The 20,025-nt window shown below is 38.7% G+C and overlaps 2 protein-coding genes across 5 annotated transcripts; both read left to right on the top strand.

The window, feature by feature from the left end:
- Window positions 1-1,593: 1,593 nt before the first annotated feature.
- On the top strand, window positions 1,594-4,482 carry LOC146331257 (uncharacterized). The gene is made up of 2 exons (XM_084744225.1): window positions 1,594-2,067; window positions 3,350-4,482. Exon 2 carries the CDS (start codon window positions 3,366-3,368, stop codon window positions 3,723-3,725), a length of 360 nt encoding a protein of 119 aa, XP_084600351.1. The 5' UTR covers window positions 1,594-2,067; window positions 3,350-3,365; the 3' UTR covers window positions 3,726-4,482.
- Window positions 4,483-9,567: 5,085 nt separating this feature from the next.
- Window positions 9,568-15,495, top strand: cidec (cell death inducing DFFA like effector c). Of its 4 annotated transcripts, none has more exons than XM_084728924.1 (6): window positions 9,568-9,699; window positions 9,962-10,030; window positions 10,711-10,864; window positions 11,771-11,920; window positions 13,274-13,464; window positions 15,028-15,495. In XM_084728924.1, exons 2-6 carry the CDS (start codon window positions 9,966-9,968, stop codon window positions 15,206-15,208), a joined length of 741 nt encoding a protein of 246 aa, XP_084585050.1. In that variant the 5' UTR covers window positions 9,568-9,699; window positions 9,962-9,965; the 3' UTR covers window positions 15,209-15,495. The 4 variants fall into 4 exon arrangements, with proteins under 4 accessions (XP_084585050.1, XP_084585032.1, XP_084585041.1 ...); XM_084728906.1 differs by having other exon boundaries at window positions 9,578-9,739; XM_084728915.1 differs by having other exon boundaries at window positions 9,582-9,715.
- Window positions 15,496-20,025: the final 4,530 nt, after the last annotated feature.

The following is a 20,025-nucleotide window of genomic DNA, read 5'->3' as shown; positions in this document are numbered from 1 at the left end:
CACCTACATAACCACAAATTAGAACCTCAAAATTAAAATTATCTCAAGAAAAATCTCATCTTGCTTCTTTCTAACTTGTTAACGTATTACACACTGTGAAACTTCAGCTAGGAAAATGTAAACATGGACTCGCAGAATCGAGAATCGAGAATGACAAGCAGCAAATGGGTCACAGGTAGGAATCGAACCAGTGACCGCTGTAGAGGACCAACAGCCCCAGCACATGGGGCGAACGCCCCACCAATCGAGCCACAGGAGCACCCCCAACATGGTCTCTTTTGGTCTGTGGAAGTCTGGGAATAAGCTAGGATCATTTGAAAGCTTGTATGTGTATTTTCTTTAACAGTCATATAGCTTGTCCACAGCTAATCTCACATACTACTGGATCCATTAGCCTAATAGTTTTTGTGCACATCTATGACTATACTGAAGGACTGCAGTGACTGACAATTTTTCAAAAAACTTTTTTTCATGACTCAGTGCCAGCGACAGCCATGGCCAGAACCATTATGTGTTTGGGTTGTCCCATTTTTGTGAACATGATATCTCAAGAACACCTTGGGAGAATATCTTCAAACTTGACACAAGCATTCACTGGGACTCAAGGATGAACTGATTCAATTTTGGTGGTCAAAGGTCACTGTAACCTCACATCCGTCCCATGTGATATCTCAGGAACGCCTGGAAGGGATTTATTCAGATTTGGCTCAAATGTCCATTTGGATTCAAGGATGATGTGCTTAGATGTTGGTGGTTAAAAGTAAAGGTTACTATGACCTGTCAAAACATGTTTTTGGTCATAACCCAAGAACTGATATGCTAATTACCACAAAATCAATTGAAATGTTGGTGATTGTAAAGGAGTTACATCCAAATATTCTTTTTGGTTGGGCTGAGTGACCTCTTTCAGTTTAATCTGATTTGAAGGAGAATCCAACCCACTGGCAGGCATTGAAAATAATTAACTAACTAACTTTCATAATCACTTAAAAAATCCTTGTAGTACATACAATTATTACGAAACACTTAAATCCCATTTTATAAAATGCATCATCTCCCTAAACACTAACTGATGACACCACATTTAGTAGCTGTTGCTCCCAACTAAATGCTCCCTGTAGCATTTAATCATTGTCACAATAATGTGTGCAGTATTTAGGCCTGCTCTTTCATGTAGAACTGCCTTTTATGGAGTTTGTGACGTAAGCTCCAAATTTTGGGTGCCGCAGATTTTTGTGTAGTCTGACTAGTTGATGAGAAAATGCTCTGAGTTTTTTTGTTTGTTTTTTTAAAACACATTGTTTCAGTAAAACTAAAAATATAATAAGTATATCAAGCATACAAGCATCATATGGCCATGTATTATCACACCTTTGCTCCTCTGCCTGAGGTTGTCTCATCAAGGTTATGACACAGTTAAACAAGCTGATGTAAAGCCATCAAAAGTTCTCTTTTGTTGTTGTCTTTATTTGTCTCACCACTGTCTTTTATTCTATTCTATGCCCACTTTGTAGTGACGAGACTTTGGTCACGCAGTCTACATGGATGATTGACAACACGTGACCTCATAACACATGATAAGAGAGTGAAATGTGTTTGTTTTTGCTGGTACTTGACTTTTGAACAGAGATGGTAGATTTCAGACTGGGGCAACTATCTATTTCATTACAGGCAAAGTATTGTGAATACTAGCGTGTTATTTTTAGAAAGAGAAGACGGCAATGAGTGTAAAGGAAATGAGATGAAATGAGGAGAGGGTGATGGGGTGTAGAGATGTAAAAGATAAACAGAGAGGGGAAGGGGCAGTGTGACGGCAAAGACCGACTTGGATGAAGACGAAGTCAAAGACGAGCAGGCACAAGTCCAGTTGAGCATCCGACTGCGTGGCGCACAGGTCGCTCCTCTAGTAGCTCCAGAAGAAGAAAGAGAAGACTGGGAGACAGAAGATCCAGTATTACAGGATATCTGACGGTCAAAGACGAGATCATCACCGAAGTCCTGCTTTAGACCAGAGGAAGAGAAGTGCCTTTTTGTCAAGTTACCAACTGTTCACAGTGGTGACACAGAGTAAGTACTGATTGGAATTATGACATTATGATACTGATTACTCAGGTTTATATTTCAACCAACCAATACTCTTCTAATATTTAGAACAGTCTTGCATCTTAACACACTTATATTTATACCCCATCTTAAGCATTATTGTTTATGTTTACACCATTTTTGTGTACAATGTTGTACACATCATTTTATATATTTCTTATTCTTCTATTTTTTTTCTTGTATATTATTGTATGCTGTAGGATAATGCACATATTTTTTACACACATCTCTATTTTCTATTTTCATATAATTTCTTTATGCTTGTATATGTTTCTATTCTTGATTGGGAACAACTGTAATATAACGTAACCCAAAGTGGCTCTGATTCTGATATTACAGCTGCAACAATTAGCCAATTAGTCAATCAAAAGAAAATTAGCTGTCATGTATTTTGATAATCAATTAATTTTAGTCACTTTTCAAGCAAAAATGTAAAACATTTGCTGGTTCCAGCTTCTTAAAAGTGAAGATTTGGTGCTTTTCTTTCTTTCTCAGAGTCTTTGAGTTTTGGACTGTTGGTTGGACAAAAGCAATTTGAAGACATCACTTTGGTCTCTGGGAAATTGTGATGAGCATTTTTCTTTTTTTTTTGTCATTTTATACAGTAAAATGGTTAATCAATTAATCCTGAAAATAACCAGTAGAAAATAAAATAAAATGAATATAATCCTTAGTTGCAGCCCTAGTACATATGTCAGAAAATAATGCATGATTTATCAGAAAGATGGACAAAATTCTGGATTACTTATAGGACAAGTGGCCAAAATATTGGGAAATGTATAATTTTCTGCAGAAAACTATATAATTCATTATAGATATATTATTAGTGTTTCAATACTTCTGTCTTTTGAAGCTATATTTCAAATCTACCAATTACTACATAGTGGAGAGATCATTTATCTCTATTTGTGCATTGTAGGGACCAAATACAAATCTTACTTGGATGTTCCTGGAGAAGGATATGACCTTTTATGTACAAAATTATTGGAATTTGATTATACTGGTGCAATGCATCATATTCTAAACAATTCCTATCAAAAAGCCTCCTGTTTTGCATCACTGGCATCACTTCATGACTGAAGTGGGATTGAAATCATTGCAGAATGACTGTTTTCAGATGGTTTCCTTGGTCTCATGATTGCAAAGAATTAAATTCCTGACACATGCCATGACTGAGAGAAGCCTTTCAGTGTCACAGTTGTGTAATTTTGATTTTTTTGGCTGATCTCTTCTTCTTTCCCTGCAGACAGACAGCCCCGACCATGAGAAGTGTGCATGTGTGTTTCTGCCTGGCTCTGCTGCTGCCCTGGTGTATCCAGAGCCAGAGGAGCAGTGCTGCTCTTGCCACACTCGATGAAGACACACAGAGGGACGTGCTGGCTCTCAGTGTGTTGAACTCATTACTCCGATCAGACCCTCACACTGTGCTCCGGCGAGCACGAGCCCCACGCCCCGCCTCACAGGTGCCAAAGAGAGCCCAGCAGGGGTCCCGCTTCGCCCTGTCCCTCGATGTTCCAACCAGCATCCTCAGTGTCCTCATAGACCTGGCCAAGAACCAGGACATGAGGACCAAGGCAGCAGCCAATGCAGAACTGATGGCACGAATAGGCAAGAGGAAATAAGAAGCTGTCAGGGGCTCCACGGACAAAATCTCACCTCACAGAGGAGTCCTTACATTGTGGCACTGGCAACTGGTTAGAAACAGTGTTAGTTCAGGTGAAAACCGTCATCTGTCCTTTAGAGCTTAGATCTGCTTTACTTTTATACTTGTATTAAATGATTATATTACCTCATTCTACACCCATCGACTGACTCTGGAAACAGAAGTAACTAGACAGAATGATGTAAACAAAAAAACAATGCAAACCATGTCAAATAATGTCAGATGAAGCTGGTCTTTTGTCTCAAAGATTATTCACCCATGGGTCTGAAACTGTGATTGGGTTCTTAAATCTGTTTCTTGTGTTTGCATGTGTAATCTTGACTTCAAAAGAAAAAGGTTGTTCAATTAAATCCAATATGATACTCATATTTCTTTCTCAAGTCCAATTCATTTCACTCTGCATTGATATTAGGCACGCTTAGTATAATTACAAGCATCAGCAACCCATAAAGCACAAATGAATGGGCCTGCGTCACCCATGGCGTGGTCTGATGTCTGATAACAGGACAAAGACACAGGCAGGATATTGACCTCTGAGAGAAGAACAGACCCTTTCTATAGACCTTTGTTCACAAATACTTGATAAATTTTGCAAACAAGTCGCAGCTATTTTAAGTCTGATGCATTATCTGCTCTACATCAGACTAATATCTGTGGTATGATTCATCTGCACTCCTGCGTTGAGCATGAAATGTGAAGCAACAGAGTGAAATAAACTGCTCATCTGATTTATATATGAGTTTGTTCTGTTTTATGCCGGTCATGACCTGGAATTATATCTTTTATCACTTCAAGCTGTGGTAGCTTCAGTCCTTCACGAGTTAAAGCCAGTACAGCGCAAATGTTACTAGACATTTATAATATGAGGCAGCTGCACTGTAAGTAGAAAGGCCACTATGGAGTCACTACTGGACAAAGCATTGCAGAAACTCTCAAAACCCATTTATCCAGCAATTATTCAGACATTAGCGTTTGATTGTTGACCCAGCTGGCATCGAAGGGCATAGGGTTGTTTATCCTGCCATGAGAGAATTGTAACAATAATCTATTTAAAAAAGTCTAAGTGTTTATTTCGGGCTTCTGTTACAGCAGTAATCACTGGCATTAAACCATAAACTAAACTAGAACTTTTTCTAGAAATAATGCTCTATTTTCTACTTAGAGTAGTAAAGCTTTGTTTCTCCACACTACAGCTGTGCAGTCTGGGGACATGTAGAGTAGAGTTTAAATAAACTCCACTCATCCTCATAAGACAGTTATCTCACTAAACATTTAACTGGAGGCTACTCTGTTTTTTTATGTGATGAGCACAGTTAGAGACTGCAATCCTAATTTAGCCTTTTCAGTTTGGGTTTAAAGTAGTTTCACAGATTTGTCTTGACAAGCGTACTTCTGCTACAGTTGCTAATATTATTAAAGTTAGACCCAAACATGTTTCCAGTGCCACTGGTGTACATTTACTCAAGTAACCTAAAGTTGTCCGACTTAAAGGGAACATTCACTGCTTTGTATGTGGATGTTCAGTGCTGATAATAAATGTAGTCAACTAAAGCAATAAATTGTTCAGTGTGTGCTTTATTGGCCTAACCTGACATGCCAGATAGTTTATAACATAGAACCATCTGGGTAGTCATCCTTAGAAACAGTTTGAAAAAGGGCAGGTACTTAAGAAAAAAACACTTGGCAGGTGATTGGATGAACCATCTGTCTATCACACCTAACACAGGCTAACTCCAACCAATCAGATCGACGCTTCCTTGGACCTAAAACCATGGGTGCTTTTTCATTTAGTAAATTGGTCTCCTCATCTCCTCCACTCGCTTCCTTTCCTTGCGTCTTAGCTCCACCCAGCAAGGAAATGAAAGAGGGATGTGAGGAAAAGACGTGAGGACAGAGGAGCCGAAACTCCAAAATGAAAAATCCTCGTTCCACAGCGTCAGTCTGGAGCGACGTCAATTACTGATGACAGGTTGTGCAACTGTATTAGCTGTCAAAGGGACTGCAGCTAAATACCCATAGAAGCCTTTATGTATGAACAATTTCTAAAAACTCAGAGAAGTCTTTAATTTTGTAATTTGTTTTAAATATGTGGACCATTTAAACTTTCTTTTAAATCATCTAATGTATGCATGGGTTTGTGTTGTTTGACGATCACTCAAAAAAGAAAAGTCAGAGTCACCTTTATATCCTAAGGTGCCAGACACAACATGCACAGACTGACGGTGCATGATATTGCATTTCATCATGTAACTGTGAGAATAAACTGCCTAATTAGAACAATTTCATTGTGTTCAGGATAACGTGGAGTGCATCATTTTTACCACACGCCCTTTAATTGATAAAACACTTCTGTGTAGGATACACTAGTGTATCCTCGCTCTGAGAGCCTCCGGAAGCCTCCTCTCTCCTGATCTCCTTCAGGTGCATTTAAGCAATTGGAGAATCCTTCATCATGGCGGCGGGGAAACAACTTCCAGGTCGATGAAGGAGAGAGGAGATGAGGAGGCAAAATCAATGTAATGAAAAGCACCCCATGTCTGTAGATGCAGTAGTCCCCACTAGGACGCTGACTGGCTGCTCCGCTTTTGGTGTGGACACAAATGTATAACTTGAAGCCTAGAAAGCCTAAATTCTCGCGTGATCTTGCGAATCCAGCTGCAGGTAAACATTGGCCAGCTCAGTTCTCCTGCTGCAAATTCTGTTGTTCTTATATAGGGGTGACACTGATGTATCGCAACATGTATACCTATGGGAGAACTCAGCTCAGGAGAGTGATGGGGTGTTGAGTATCTCAGCATCCACATAAAAAGTGGTGAGTTTTCCCTTCCGGTACAATTTTTGGGTTTTGAAGTATGCATCACAGTTTGGGTTTTAAGTAGTTTTTCAGATTTGCCTTCACAAGTGTGTTTCCTTTCCGATGGGTAAACTGTCCAATTTAAAAGATATTATGCCTTGTTATAGACTAAACTAAGCAATAATGTTTAAAGTTCATCTCCACCTTGATCAAATTAAACATTAAATTGCTTCTTACACATTCACTACACTATACTAACCATTATAGGCTGTAAAAAAAGATTGTCCTGGTTGCTATTAGCCTAATGGTCTGATACCTCCATACTTTTACTTACATATTTTTTGAGTGCAGGACTTTTTGCACTGGAGTGACTATTGTATGTATTTCTAGGCCTACTTTTACTCAGTAAAGTAAGTGAACCATTGTCCAACGCAATAGACTTGAACAAGTAGAGCAGAAGGTCTTTCCTACCTGCTGGAGCCTAAACTGAAGCAGTTCGTCGTTTGTCCACATGATGTCCTCATTGTGTCTTTTCCATCAACACGCTGCAAAATATAGGTCTTCAACTATTTAATCTATTAGCTTCCAGTTCGGCTCTTCGTATTGTTAAATTTATCTTTTTTTATTATTCCACCTCTTAGGCTTTTGTTTAAATTCCAGAGAACTAGCAGAGGAAGAAGGCAGGGGGAGAAAAAGGACTCAAAATGGAGAACTGTAGTCTTTAATCAATCTAGTCCAGGTGTTGGTGATTAACGCGGAGGCAGTGACACCTCATGTGGCACTTTAACAACAGAAACGCAGAACAGAGTAAGTCTGCATACTTTTAATCTTGTTCTACTTGTTGTGACACTTTCTTCTTGTATTAAATAAGGTTGTAAAGACATTTTATTGAAACATGTTCGTATCTATTACGACAAATTTAGCTTTATATTATGGTGGGATTTAAATCTTTTATTTGTAATGGTGATACTTAATGGTAAATTTCATTTTTTTCCCCTACTAAACTACCCCAGTCTGTCCATGTTTTTATATAAATTAATTTTTAGTGTAGTCCTAAGCATCCCAAATATTAATTCAGACTAACTGTAGGCTGCCTCAGTTTTTTTTTATTATTATTAAACTCTTTATTTAAAGAAAATACAGCTCATACATGTTGCTCTTAATTTTATACACAAGTCATCCAGTCTTATCATCTAAGCAGATACGACAAGAAAAACAGGCTGCCTCAGTTTTGATGTTCACTTTTTCTACTTTACAGAAAGTCTTTGTTTGAATTTTAATAGTGTGACATTAGACATGACAACAGGATTATAGCCTGTCTAGTACACAAACAATATGCTCAGCCATACTGTCAGGACTGGGTGTGTTTTAGTAACATTTCCTCTATTTCCAGTCCCACAGTTGTGTAAGAGTCTGCTGAGTGTGAATGATGTGCTCCTCAGCTGTGAGTAAACTGTCACAGACAGCGTGAAAATGCAGCCACTGGCAATGAATTGTGTAAGAGAACCACAGTGTGACGTCTTTGTTCTCTGACCTTTCACCTGAATTAAAGTTTATTTAAATGCAGCAGTATATCTTGTTTCTCACAGCAGGTGTGTGAAGTTGCACTGGGTCACTTCAGATCCACAGAATCAAGAGAAGAGTTTTGTTTTTGTTTGTTTGTTTTTTACAGGTAGACAAACATTCAGGCATTTAACTTTTTAAATCATTTGAGGAACATTATGTACAGTTCAATGTGGTCTTGACATATAGCTGTGGCTCCACCTCTCCCTTCAAAATTGCAGATTTAAAGTTGTGCAGCAATTGGATCTATGTCAAGTGATTTTCATATCCATCCCTGGGTTTTAATTCTTGTTGCTAGTGTACAGAGGTGATCTCAGGCTACCTGTCCTGTGGCTATAGTTGTGCAACATGATGTGTGATAGCACAGGAAGGTCTGGACACACCTAGTTTGCATCAGCTGACACTGTAGTGTTTGAGATAATGTGGTGAACATTGACCTATGACCTAATTTCGGGATATTTGAAGTACGCATCATTTTCAAGACTTGTGCTTCATGTCATCCTCACATGACATGAAAAAACGAGCAGCTTTCACTTTTGAAAAAATAATTACTCTTCCCTTGGGATGTAACGATACTAAAATCTCATGGTATGATTATACCACAGTAAAAAGTCCATGTTTTGCATTAGAGGGCGATAACATGGCAGCTGTCACCTATTTCTTGTATGTGTGTTTGTTTCATTTTAGCTTAATGTCAAAGCTGTATTTGAAATCAGATTTATTTATAAATTTTGTTGGAAATGATCCTCGAGGCCCATGAAACCAATTTTATATTTTATTAATCAAGACTCATAGTCATCCTTTCTCCTACCTTGTGTACTGTCTATTATCAGATTAATTCAAAATGTGAATCTGTTGTGTATCTGTCAGATAAATGAAAACATGAACTTAGAGGGTTGTCTGGTTTCCAGGTTATGATTGACCCAAATTACACAAACCATATTCTCACTTACCCCAACTGCTATTTAGCCATGCAAATAGGAATGTATCCTATATACAATACAGTGGATGTGATTAGAGTCTGATTTGTGCTGTTCAAAGCATTGAAAAATGGTGTTTTAATGTCTTCACAAAGATACATTGTCCTCAAAGTCCTTGCTGACATTGTGTTATGTGGAAAAATCCACATAACACAATGCCAGCATGTGTTCTTTAGGCCCATTTCTTCAGTAGAAAGTATTTCTAATGAAAGTTGCCCAGAGAGGCTGATATCTCAATACCTGAAGAAATAAAAACCAAAACTATCTGCATGGCTACATACCACTAAAGGTGTGTGAGAAAATGTGCTTTAGCTATTTGGGTGAACTGTCCCTTTAGGACGCTCGGTTAATGTAACTGTCTCTATAATAAACTGGAATCCAGGTTTTTCACAGGGGAGGTTCAGTGGGAGTGTACATGGAGAATTACTCAATAAAGTTGGCAGCTTGCAACAAGCTCAGCAGTCATCAGCACAAAGTTCAGTGACCAAGTGGTGCAAGAAATAGCAACAAGAGGGTGTACGTTCTGTATCAGAGAGATTTAGTGGTGAAAACAGAGTTAGGAGCAGCACTTCAGGAACACAACAACTTCTGAAGGGGTCAAGACAACAGCTGGTGAAGAGTCACATTTCTATATCTGTATGATTATTTATGTTGTAGCTGTAGCTGGTTGTTGTTCTGTGTCTTTTTACTGGGGATTTATTGTGAAATGTGTGTAGTTTGTTGAAGAAAAAGGTTTATGTTTTTACAAATTCAAGTTCCAATATTCATTCAAAGCAGCTACCTGGCTCCTGTGAGGCCTGTCATTAATTTTATCCTTTGCTAGTGATGATGTGTCACAGATGCTTCTTTCAATTGCAGGTGGATGTGCTCTCAGATGGATTACGCCATGAAGTCCCTCAGCCTTCTGACTCCGTCTTCCCTCTCCAAGTAAGATCACTGCTTCCTGAGTTGGATTTTAGAGCTGCAAGTAATGATCATTTTCAATTAATCTGTTAATCATTTTCTTGATTCATCAGTTAGTTCTTTGGTACATAAAATGTGAGAAAATTGTAAAAAATGTTGATCACTGTTTCCAAAAGCCAAAGGTGATGTCCTCAAATGTCTTTTGTCCACAACCCAAAGATTCTCAGTTTTCTGTCATAGGGGATGATATTCACATTTGAGAAGCTGACATGAGAGAATTTATTTGAATCAATTTTTCCTAAAAATGACTCTATATACATGAGAATAACTATAAAAACACAGTTAGATCAAAATTTATGTATAAATTAAATGTGAATTTTAAAAAAGGATCAATGATGCATAAAATGCTGCCTGTATATATTCTGTTTCATGTTCTCTTTTAAACAAAAAGTTTTTATATAGGCACATATCAGACAAGATATACTCTGATAGTTATATAGACAGATAAAGATGATAATTAGGTCAGGTTATCTGTTTTGTCCCCTCAGGGAAATTTTTTTTTGCAGCAAGGGTTTACATGAAAAACATAATACAAAATGGCAATATCATCATCAACAACAAGAACCGTAAATAAAAAACAATAGATTAAAAACACATACTAGTTGTTTCTGGCTCTAGAACCTCTATCTTTTATCTCTTCTAAGGTGTGTGACAGCCAGCGTCTCAGCCAGCGCCTCCATGACCCAACAGCTCCTGTCGGGTCGAGCTCCTCGGCCAAAGCCTTTCAGGGTCACAAACGCTGACCGCACTGTGAAGAAGGGCATCATGGCAGACACACTCGAAGACCTGATGAACAAGGTAAATTAAGGGCTGAGGGAGCAACTGCGATGTAGCAGAGGGTGGCTGATGATCACACATTAAGACTACAGATATATCGAGGAAGCAGTGAGACATCCTGGTGTTTATAGAACAGAGATTCATAATTTTGTTTCTCAGCCAAAAACAAGATGGAGAGTATACCAGAGACACGGTAGAAATGAAGAGAAAGACAGTTTCCATTGTTATTGAGTTTGAGAGGATTTTATCTTGAGGAATCCCCTCTGAGCATTAAAAAAAAAATTAGGTTTGAACTTTGAAGATAATTAATTCTTCAGAATTAATCAGTCATCAAATTAGGATCAATGTAAAATTACAATCAATAATAATGGCTGGTCTTATTTCTTCCCTTGTTGTTCCAACTCCCAAAGGACCACTGTTGGTCCCCAGAGCTCAGTCTTAAAAACAACTGGTCTACAAACTATTTCATATATATATATATATATGAAATAGTTTGTTAGTTATATATATATATATATATATATATATATATATATATATATATATATATATATATATATATATATATATATATATATATATAATTGTATTCATTGATCTATGAAGCCTTTTGTAAAAATAAATAAACACATACAGTTTTATATTATGATAATTTAAATGAAATCTGAAAACTTTTACGGACCCCCTGGCAGAGTGACATGGACCACTGATGGGTCCCCAGAACTCTCTTGGAGAACCGCTGGCATAGAGGATTAAAATGACCCCAGAGAGACTGGCCTCTGACTCGCTTATTGCTTCACCATCTGTGAGGCTCACACACATTTCAAGCAAGACTGAGGTGAATCTGACTGTAATAACGCTCTTTCTCTGTGTAATGGACTGTATCTGAATTGTTTTCTAATGAGTCATATGTATGTGCTCTCTCAGGTCAGCGACTCGCTGAGTGTGCCAGGTGTCAGCGCCCTGGTGCTGGATGAAGACGGCACAGGGGTGGACACAGAGGACTTCTTTCAGACGCTACCTGAAAATGTTGTGCTCATGGTCCTGGAGAAGGACCAGAAGTGGATCCCACATCCAGTATGATTTTTTTTACCCTTTTCAGATCAACAGAGTTTACACAGGTGCTGGAAATCCTTAAAAAAAAAGTGTTTGTATTTTTGGATAAAGTGCTTGAAACTACATTGACATTACATCAACATACCATTGACAGTTAGAAACAGCTGATCAATGTACAGTGTAAGTACTTGTCATCACCTGTTATTACCAAATTACAATGTTCGCTCATCTTGCCCTCCTGCAGTGTTCCTGCAGCCTGCCTGAGCTTCCTCGAGTCTGGTGAGGAGGCAGCGGGGGAAACAACTCTCTTCAATCATAGATTGTGTTTTAAATAGGATTACAACCGTTTCATACAGTCTGTGGCTTCCACAGAACTCAGGTCAAACAAATCAAGTCATTTTTATTCAACATTTCTGCAAGGCATAATGAAAAAATGTTTCTCTTGGAATCAAAGTGCAAGGTGACATACTTAAATAACTAAAGTTTTTACATAATGCGCCTTTATTTTGTAACCCGTATGTAGAATGCTATAACAAAACATTATTTTGGTTGTTTATAACACAATAACATCTGATTGAATGTGATGAGGAAATGAACTAATTTTTAGTATATGTATATAAATATGTAATTGGAAGGTTTGATAATGCACCTTGAAAATTCTTGAAAAGTGCTTGAATTTGACTTTGGAAAAGGTGTAGGAACCCTGGATTAACCACTAGGTGACACTGTTGATCAGCTGCTTCAGCTCTAAATGTGCACGAGGTATAATGCTTGACATATTGATTGTCCATTTGTATTCAGTGTTTGTGATGCCGGGGATTCTTTGATGTAGACATAGAAATATCTATTTCTGTAACACAGCAACCATGAATATGGATAATGCACGGATCTGTAGACTGAGGAATAATACACCAACTCTTGATTGAAATTTAATCAGCAAATATTTGATCCTTCAAATTGAATAGAGGAGTAATATGTCAGTTATTGTGCAGAGGACGAATACTAGAGATTACTTTCTTCCTTCATCATTTTTAGAGAAAATCAAAGGCTGGGGTTGAATAATAATCAGACCCAGAGGTATCATCAAATTTGAATGGCGTTCACCCAAAAGCAATTAATTTCCATAGAAATTGATGCATGCAGTGAGTTGCACCCCCCTCCCCTCTAAATGTTTACTCTAGTGACCTAACGCTGACCTTGCTTCATTGTCATTTGCCTTTCCTCATCATCATCGCTGGCAGGAGCTGCTTCAGTCTGCTGGTGGGGCTGGGTGGTGCTGTCATTTGACCCAGTTTGCCGGCTGCAATCACACCAACGAAATGTGTCTGTACCCTTTTGACCTGACTTGTGTCTCTCTTCCTTTCGCCTTCACAGAACAGCCCCTCCAGAGATCAGCTCCGTGAGTGCAGTCCGCGTCACCGGACAGATGTGGCCAAGGTGACTTTTGACCTCTATAAGAACAACCCCAAGGATTTCATTGGCTGCCTCAACGTGAAAGCAACCTTGTATGGTGTTTATTCTGTGTCCTATGACCTGCGCTGTTATGCTGCCAAAAACATGTTGAAGTGAGTGAAAGAGCCTGCCAAATACCTGAAACCTTCTCGTATTTTTAGGCTGTTTTGTTTGAACTATTACATAATGTTGTTTTTTCTTCATCTCAAATCATTTCTCTGACTTTACTGATTCCTAGTAATACTTTAAAGGGATAGTTTGGATTATTTAATGTGAAGTTGCATAAGGTACTTATTGATAGTCAGTGTATTACCTACAGTACATGGCGGTCATCATGTCCCCAGTTTGGGGAAGCAGAGAAGGGTACCAACACAGAATCTAAACAATGACATGCTGTGGACAGGGTCAGCAGCAAAGGCCACAAAGGTCCACCTAAAAAAATGTATATCAGTTTAAGCGTATGCAATATTTATTTATATTTTCATGGCTTTACTTTGCTGTCAGACAGCGTTTTCTGATGGGAAAGCACCAAATATCACTCTCTTCAAACCAACCAAACTCCATGGGTAAAATCAGTCATTTTACCTCAAAGAACACGGGAGGTAAAATCTCAGATAGATAGTGTTATTGCATTTTAAAAGGAAAACCGATTCAGGCAGCTGTACACCAGCAACTTCTGTGTTCTGTGATGTAAAATTACTGATTTCATCTGTAGAGTTTGGTTGGTTTGAATAGAGTGATATTTGGTTTACATAAGGATGGTTTTCTGTTGGGAAAAGCTGTCTGACATCAAGGTAAAGTGGTGAAAAGTGATGCAGTTAAACTAATTGATTTCTTTTAGTTGGGACCTTTTGCAGGTAAAATACCTTTTTTTGCTGACTCGTCCACAGCAGTTCATTACTTGGCTTTCATGTTGGTACTCCTCTCTGTTTCTTCAAACTACGGGCGTGTTGACTGCCATGTATTGTAGGTAACACACTGGATTATACCTAACCCTAACCCCTAACCCTAACCCTAATCCATAAATTACCAAGCACATCATCATTTTCTCAATGCAGCCTTTCTCTAATAATCCAATTGTTTTCTTATTCATTTTCTACTGTATATCGGCTGCTTTTTGAACATGGTAGCAGCAGTTACAGTTCTTTAGTCTGCACACAACCCCCAACATATAATTTCTGCATTCATATTTTCCCGTGTATCCCCATGTGGTTGGCAGTTGAAATGGTCAGATTGCAAAAAAACAGAGGCTAGATTTTATCGAGATTAATTTTAGGAGGAATTATGTCATCGCTGCTGAGACCTGCTGGTTTCCAGCTCTGGCACGGAGCTTCAGTCAGAGAGGATTAAATTTTGCAGACTTGTCAAATATGAGGGTTTCTCTGCTAGCATTGCGCCACAAGAGGTTTGTTTCTTCAATGTCAGTCTTATGAGATGCAGTTAATGTGAGAAATGATCATCTGAGGTTGTGAATATTTCCTGTCAGTCATATTCTCGTCAGCTGCTGCTGCTGCTCTGTCACGGTTGTCTGTTTCATTTTCTATGGCAATTACTCAAGAAACGACAAGTCATTTTTTACTGATAATATTCTCATACATATGTAGATCCCAAGTTACTCAAATGCTGTGTTTGTATGTGTCTGTTTAATTCGTTGTTTGTGACCACTCTGTCTCCAGGGAGGCTCTGCGATGGACCATCTTCTCCATGCAGGCCACAGGCCACATCCTGCTGGGCTCCTCCTGCTACATCGAGCAGCTGTTGGAGGAGGAGGAGCGAGCGGAGAAGAGCCTGACGATGCCGCAGGAGAGCAGGATCCGGCAGCTGCAGAGCATGCTGCTGGGAAAGATATGCCACTGACAACAGACTGGAGCTGACGATGGTGGAGCAAAGACACATCGTCTCAGATTTAGGACACAGAGTAGATGTCACAGATGAAATAGGTGATCGCCACCTGTTCATGTCACAGTTTACTGTGCAGACATATCAGTCAGTCAGTTCTCATGGTCACTTTCTTGCTGTTACATTTTTTTTTGCCCTGTATGTATGTACAGGCTGATACCACAAGTTATTCCTCAGAAAGCACTTTTACTCACTACTGTGTATTTTTTTCCTGTCCAGATGAATAAATGAGACTAACACTTTTTATTTTAGTTAAAGGAGAAATCTTTAATGTATTTACTTTCATAAAATTACCACAACATGTCATCAGATATTAAGGAAACATGTTAAATGAAACAGTTGCTTCTCTGACATCAACACTGCAGCTGCAGTGTCCCCTGTTGAACTTTCTATTCTGGGCTGGAATAACTGTTATTATTTGTCTGTTTCATGTTAATTAGAGTTCAAATTAATGTTGACTGTTCACTGAATGAGTTATTGTCTCTGAGTGGTAAGAAATCATTAATAATCTTTTAGAAGGAGTAGATATTTATAACGGTTAAATTGAGCAATATGTTAATGGAGTCTGGCAGGCAGTCATCTATCAGTGTATTTTCGGAGCTGTGGGGTTTTGTTTCCAGGATAACGGGCTTAGCTTTACATTGACAGAGGAGACTAGAGAGGAGGGGACGGGAGAAAAGACTTGCTTCAACCATAGATTTGGATATTAGAAATTCAACTTACTGACTATATTGTCTATGGCAGCAACTCACTATTTGGACTGCTGTACTTTTGCACCTGCAATTGCTTCATATTGCCCCTTTAAAGAAGAAATATGTAAGAGCTTAGTGTTCAGAAATGAGTACTGCAGTTCAAATGGTGAAGTTGAATAGAGAAGTGGAGTTCAGTGACTGCCTGTCTTCCTGCCTGCCAGACCCCATTAATATATCGGTTAATTTGACTGTTAGAACTTTCTGCCTCTAAAAGATTAATGATTTCTTATGACTCATAAGCAGACACGAATTCATTCTGTAAATATTTGGCATAATGTGAACTTTAATAAACATAAAAAGGGCAAACAAAAACAGATGTTTCTGACAGGAATGGAAATTTTAGATGAGAACATGTTGGCTGTAGCGTTAGAGAAACTGGTACTTGGTATATTTCCTTAATCTCTAGTGACATAGTCATTTTATGATTTAGAACAGTAAATATATTACATATTTCTCTGTCAGTCTACTGTACTTACAGTAGGTCCACAAGTTGGTTTAAATATGCAGTATCAGCCCATTAAGCTGACTGTGTCTGTGTGTGTGGTGCCTTGTCAGTGTAATTGGCAACAGGTCCAGCTGTCTCTCCCACGCTTCCCTAATTGTCCCCTGGCCTGTGCTGCTGTCCTGTCAGCTGCAGCCTCCTCTGCCTCAAAAAACCAGAGGAAGAGACTGAAGGAAGAGCAAGCAGCTGCAGGGCGGCGAGGGGACGGAAGCAAACCATTATACTGAGAGAGATGAGAAAGAGAGATGATGGTTTCAGCTGGTGGCAGAAGTGCTACTTTTGTCATCTTGTCTTGGAAGGTGGCAGCAACAAGCTGTGGACAGATGTGAATGAAACTGGTTATCTGATATATCTTGAGAAAGATAAATGTCTTAAGGAAGGACTCAGTAGGTCAAGAGTATAACTAGTCCACACCCCTGTCTTATCTGTTGGTTTCTGTTCTGTTTTGCCTCAATTTTCTGTTTGCAGAAAATATGACCAGACGAAACAGAAACAGAGGTGGTGGAGGTAGTGGTCATTTATGATTCAGACCATGTTTACATGAAATTCAAGAAATACTAGGGATGTAACAGTATATTGAATATCGCAGTAAAATGTCTCTATACCGTACTGAACTGTGTCAAGACCTACCGCAATTTTACATGGTCAATATGTTATTGTATAAAATGACTATAGACTGCTGCATTGTTTTGTTTTGCAATTGTACATACATAATTCAAACGTTCAACGATTCATGCCAATTTTTTGCACATGCTTAGGTCAGGGCTGGCCACTTTTATTAAATAAGGAAAGAAGAAGCACTTTAAAAAGAAAAATACAGTTTATATGAACAAATTGCTGTATGCTTTATGCTTATTTAATAAAGGACGTTAATAAAGTTGCAATTTTTCTGTTTTTCATATCGAGATAAATATATTGTAGACCCGTGGTATTATTGTACCTTGAGTTTTTGGTATTGTTACATCCCTAGTAAATACCCCACACAATATTAGTTGGTTTATTGTTTTGCTAATGTAATGAGGTACCGTCATGGGATAATTCACCTTTTGTATTAATATTGCGTCACTTAAATCTCATATCTAATCACACTAACTCTTGTTGCATACACACATACAAATACAACAAAAGTGAACCCTGGTTATGTGTCATGTCTTTACATTGAAATGGTTAATGAGGCACATGCTGACAGTCTGGTGTTTTAATCTATATTCGTTATGGTTTACAGTATTCCTAAATGACACTTTTCAAGTGTATTGAGATGTAGCCATACAGCTGTCTGCATTTAGATTAGTTTCTAGAGTATCAGCTCGCTACCAAACTGTTGAACAGGTTTGTTTGGCAAGAGGTTTGATTTTTATTTTCCTTGGCGGACGCTGTGCAGATGCTCAGTCCAAACAATGACTATTGTTGTCTGGGTTGACCTTGAAGTTTAAGCTCAAAATTATGTATTTACTGTCAATTCTGTGGTCATTAGAGGGCACAATCTCTGATCTAAATGTAAACAAAAGAGTCAGCAACCCACTGGGAAAAAAATAAACACAAGATTGGGACCTGCTGTCATCAATTTTATATTAATGGCAGCTCTTTTTTATACAGAAACACAGAAAGCAAAAGGAAGAAAGATTGTAAACACTTTACTTCACCCTCCCCTTCCAAGCATGTAGGGGAAACTGCGGTGGCCACTGAACTCAAGAAAAAAAGGAAAGGTTCTGCTCTGGGCTACAACATAGGGGTGCAACATGGCGGCCTCTGTGGAAGAAGACCTGTGTCCTCTTTAGGCAGCTCATTCTAAGGTGACAAACACAATGATTCTTGTTTTCAGGTGATTATACACTAATGAAAACACACTGAATATCATGGGCATCAAATTTAGTTGAACACTGAGGGACAAAAAATGCCAGCCTATATAATGTTAAGGTATGATGTGGTGATGAGTAGGAATTAATATTTTTCTTAAAATTACACATTTTCTATTGAGGGAACGGAAGCACACTATCCAGATTTATGTGGGTTCTACACCTGACCACTTTGGTGGTGGTATTAATAATTATTACTGGGGCAGAGGAACATGATTTCAACATAAATCAATATTTATAATGAACATAATATAAACTGCAGGCAGCGTGCAGCTTAACCTTCGCTGCGGCTGCATGCGAGGATGAAATGCCAAGTTCAAGTCTGTGATCTGTCATTGTCTGACTGAACAGCCCCAGATTTGACAATTCTTCACATTTTAAACAAACCAAAGTTGTTAAAACAAGTCATTCAAAGTCATGATATTGAGCTGAAACAGATTCCACATTCTGTTCACATTCAGAGGCTGCAGCTGAGTGCAGCAAATGGCTTGCACCATGTGCACTTCAGTGTTCAACATAGCAAGCCTAATAAAGTTAAGTTAGTTATCATTTAAAATTAAAAAGCAAAACTCTGCAAAAGCTTCCACTCGCTTGGTGGGAGGCTTGGATTGGATTCTTAGGGAGATTTTTTGGAGTCTTTCTTCAGTGAGTGGTGCTTTTTGCCACAGCCAACTGCTGAAGGTAAATCCATCATATGCTACTTCACTCAGATATGTTTTGGATAAAGTATAAATTCAGTGTTAGGCTTCACGTGAAATTCTGTCCGAGATTCCAAAGGTCACAGCAAACATCAGTCCAGTGCACAATCAACATCTCCATTGTTTAACATTTTGAAGCATTTCCACACAAAGCTGGTGGCAGACATTGTGTTGTTTGCCTAATTCAGGTGGTGGAGCCAAAAGTTACTGTATTAAGTGCATTAAAGATCAGAGGTGTTTGAATTCATGGAGCTTCATAATTATTAGCTCATTAGTTGAAGTGCTTGGTGTGCTCGGCCAGTAACATATAAGAGCAACAAAACACACACTACACCACATGAAAATTAAATCTTAAGAATATAGCAACATGCTATGACTTTATTTTCCTTTCCTGTGAAATGCCAATTAAATTTAGTAGTTTATGGCAGTTTTACAACTGCATTTTTTTCTGCTTTGGTTCAAGATTGGGGAGTCGCTTCATCCCCACTTCAGCTTTGGGTGGGCATAAAACCCAGTGTTGCTGCAATACTGTGAGTGGCCTCTGGGAGTCAGCTGAGTCTGGCACAGCCAAGATGACGTCAGCCCGAGCTACCACTTGTGAGCTTCACCTCAGCTCTTCAGAAACTTATGGGTGACATCAAGGACGCTCCATATTTGATATACTACTGGGGCATTCAAATGGGGTCATGTTTACCATGTCTGCAGGACGAGTCCAAATAAACGACCCCCTCATGACATATTCACGACATCATAAACTTATTTTCTGTTAGCTCCGAGTTCACAATGTCATGTTTGTGACTTCTGAGCCGCAACAATTACAAATTCACAAGTTCCAGCTGAAGGCATCATATGCTTACTTTTTTCATTTTCACCAACCTATGCAGACTCAAGTGAGGTCACTCCACTCAGCTGATCGCATTTCACGCAGCTCCCTCTGGAGCCACAGAAGGCTTTCTACAACCTTTTT

This window comes from Lutjanus erythropterus, chromosome 2, assembly GCF_056507025.1.
Source record: "Lutjanus erythropterus isolate fLutEry1 chromosome 2, fLutEry1.hap2, whole genome shotgun sequence".
In the NCBI taxonomy this organism is placed as follows: domain Eukaryota; kingdom Metazoa; phylum Chordata; class Actinopteri; order Lutjaniformes; family Lutjanidae; genus Lutjanus; species Lutjanus erythropterus.
The sequence above is the reverse complement of the archived record's forward strand: the minus strand, read 5'-3'. Positions and strand labels throughout refer to the sequence as shown.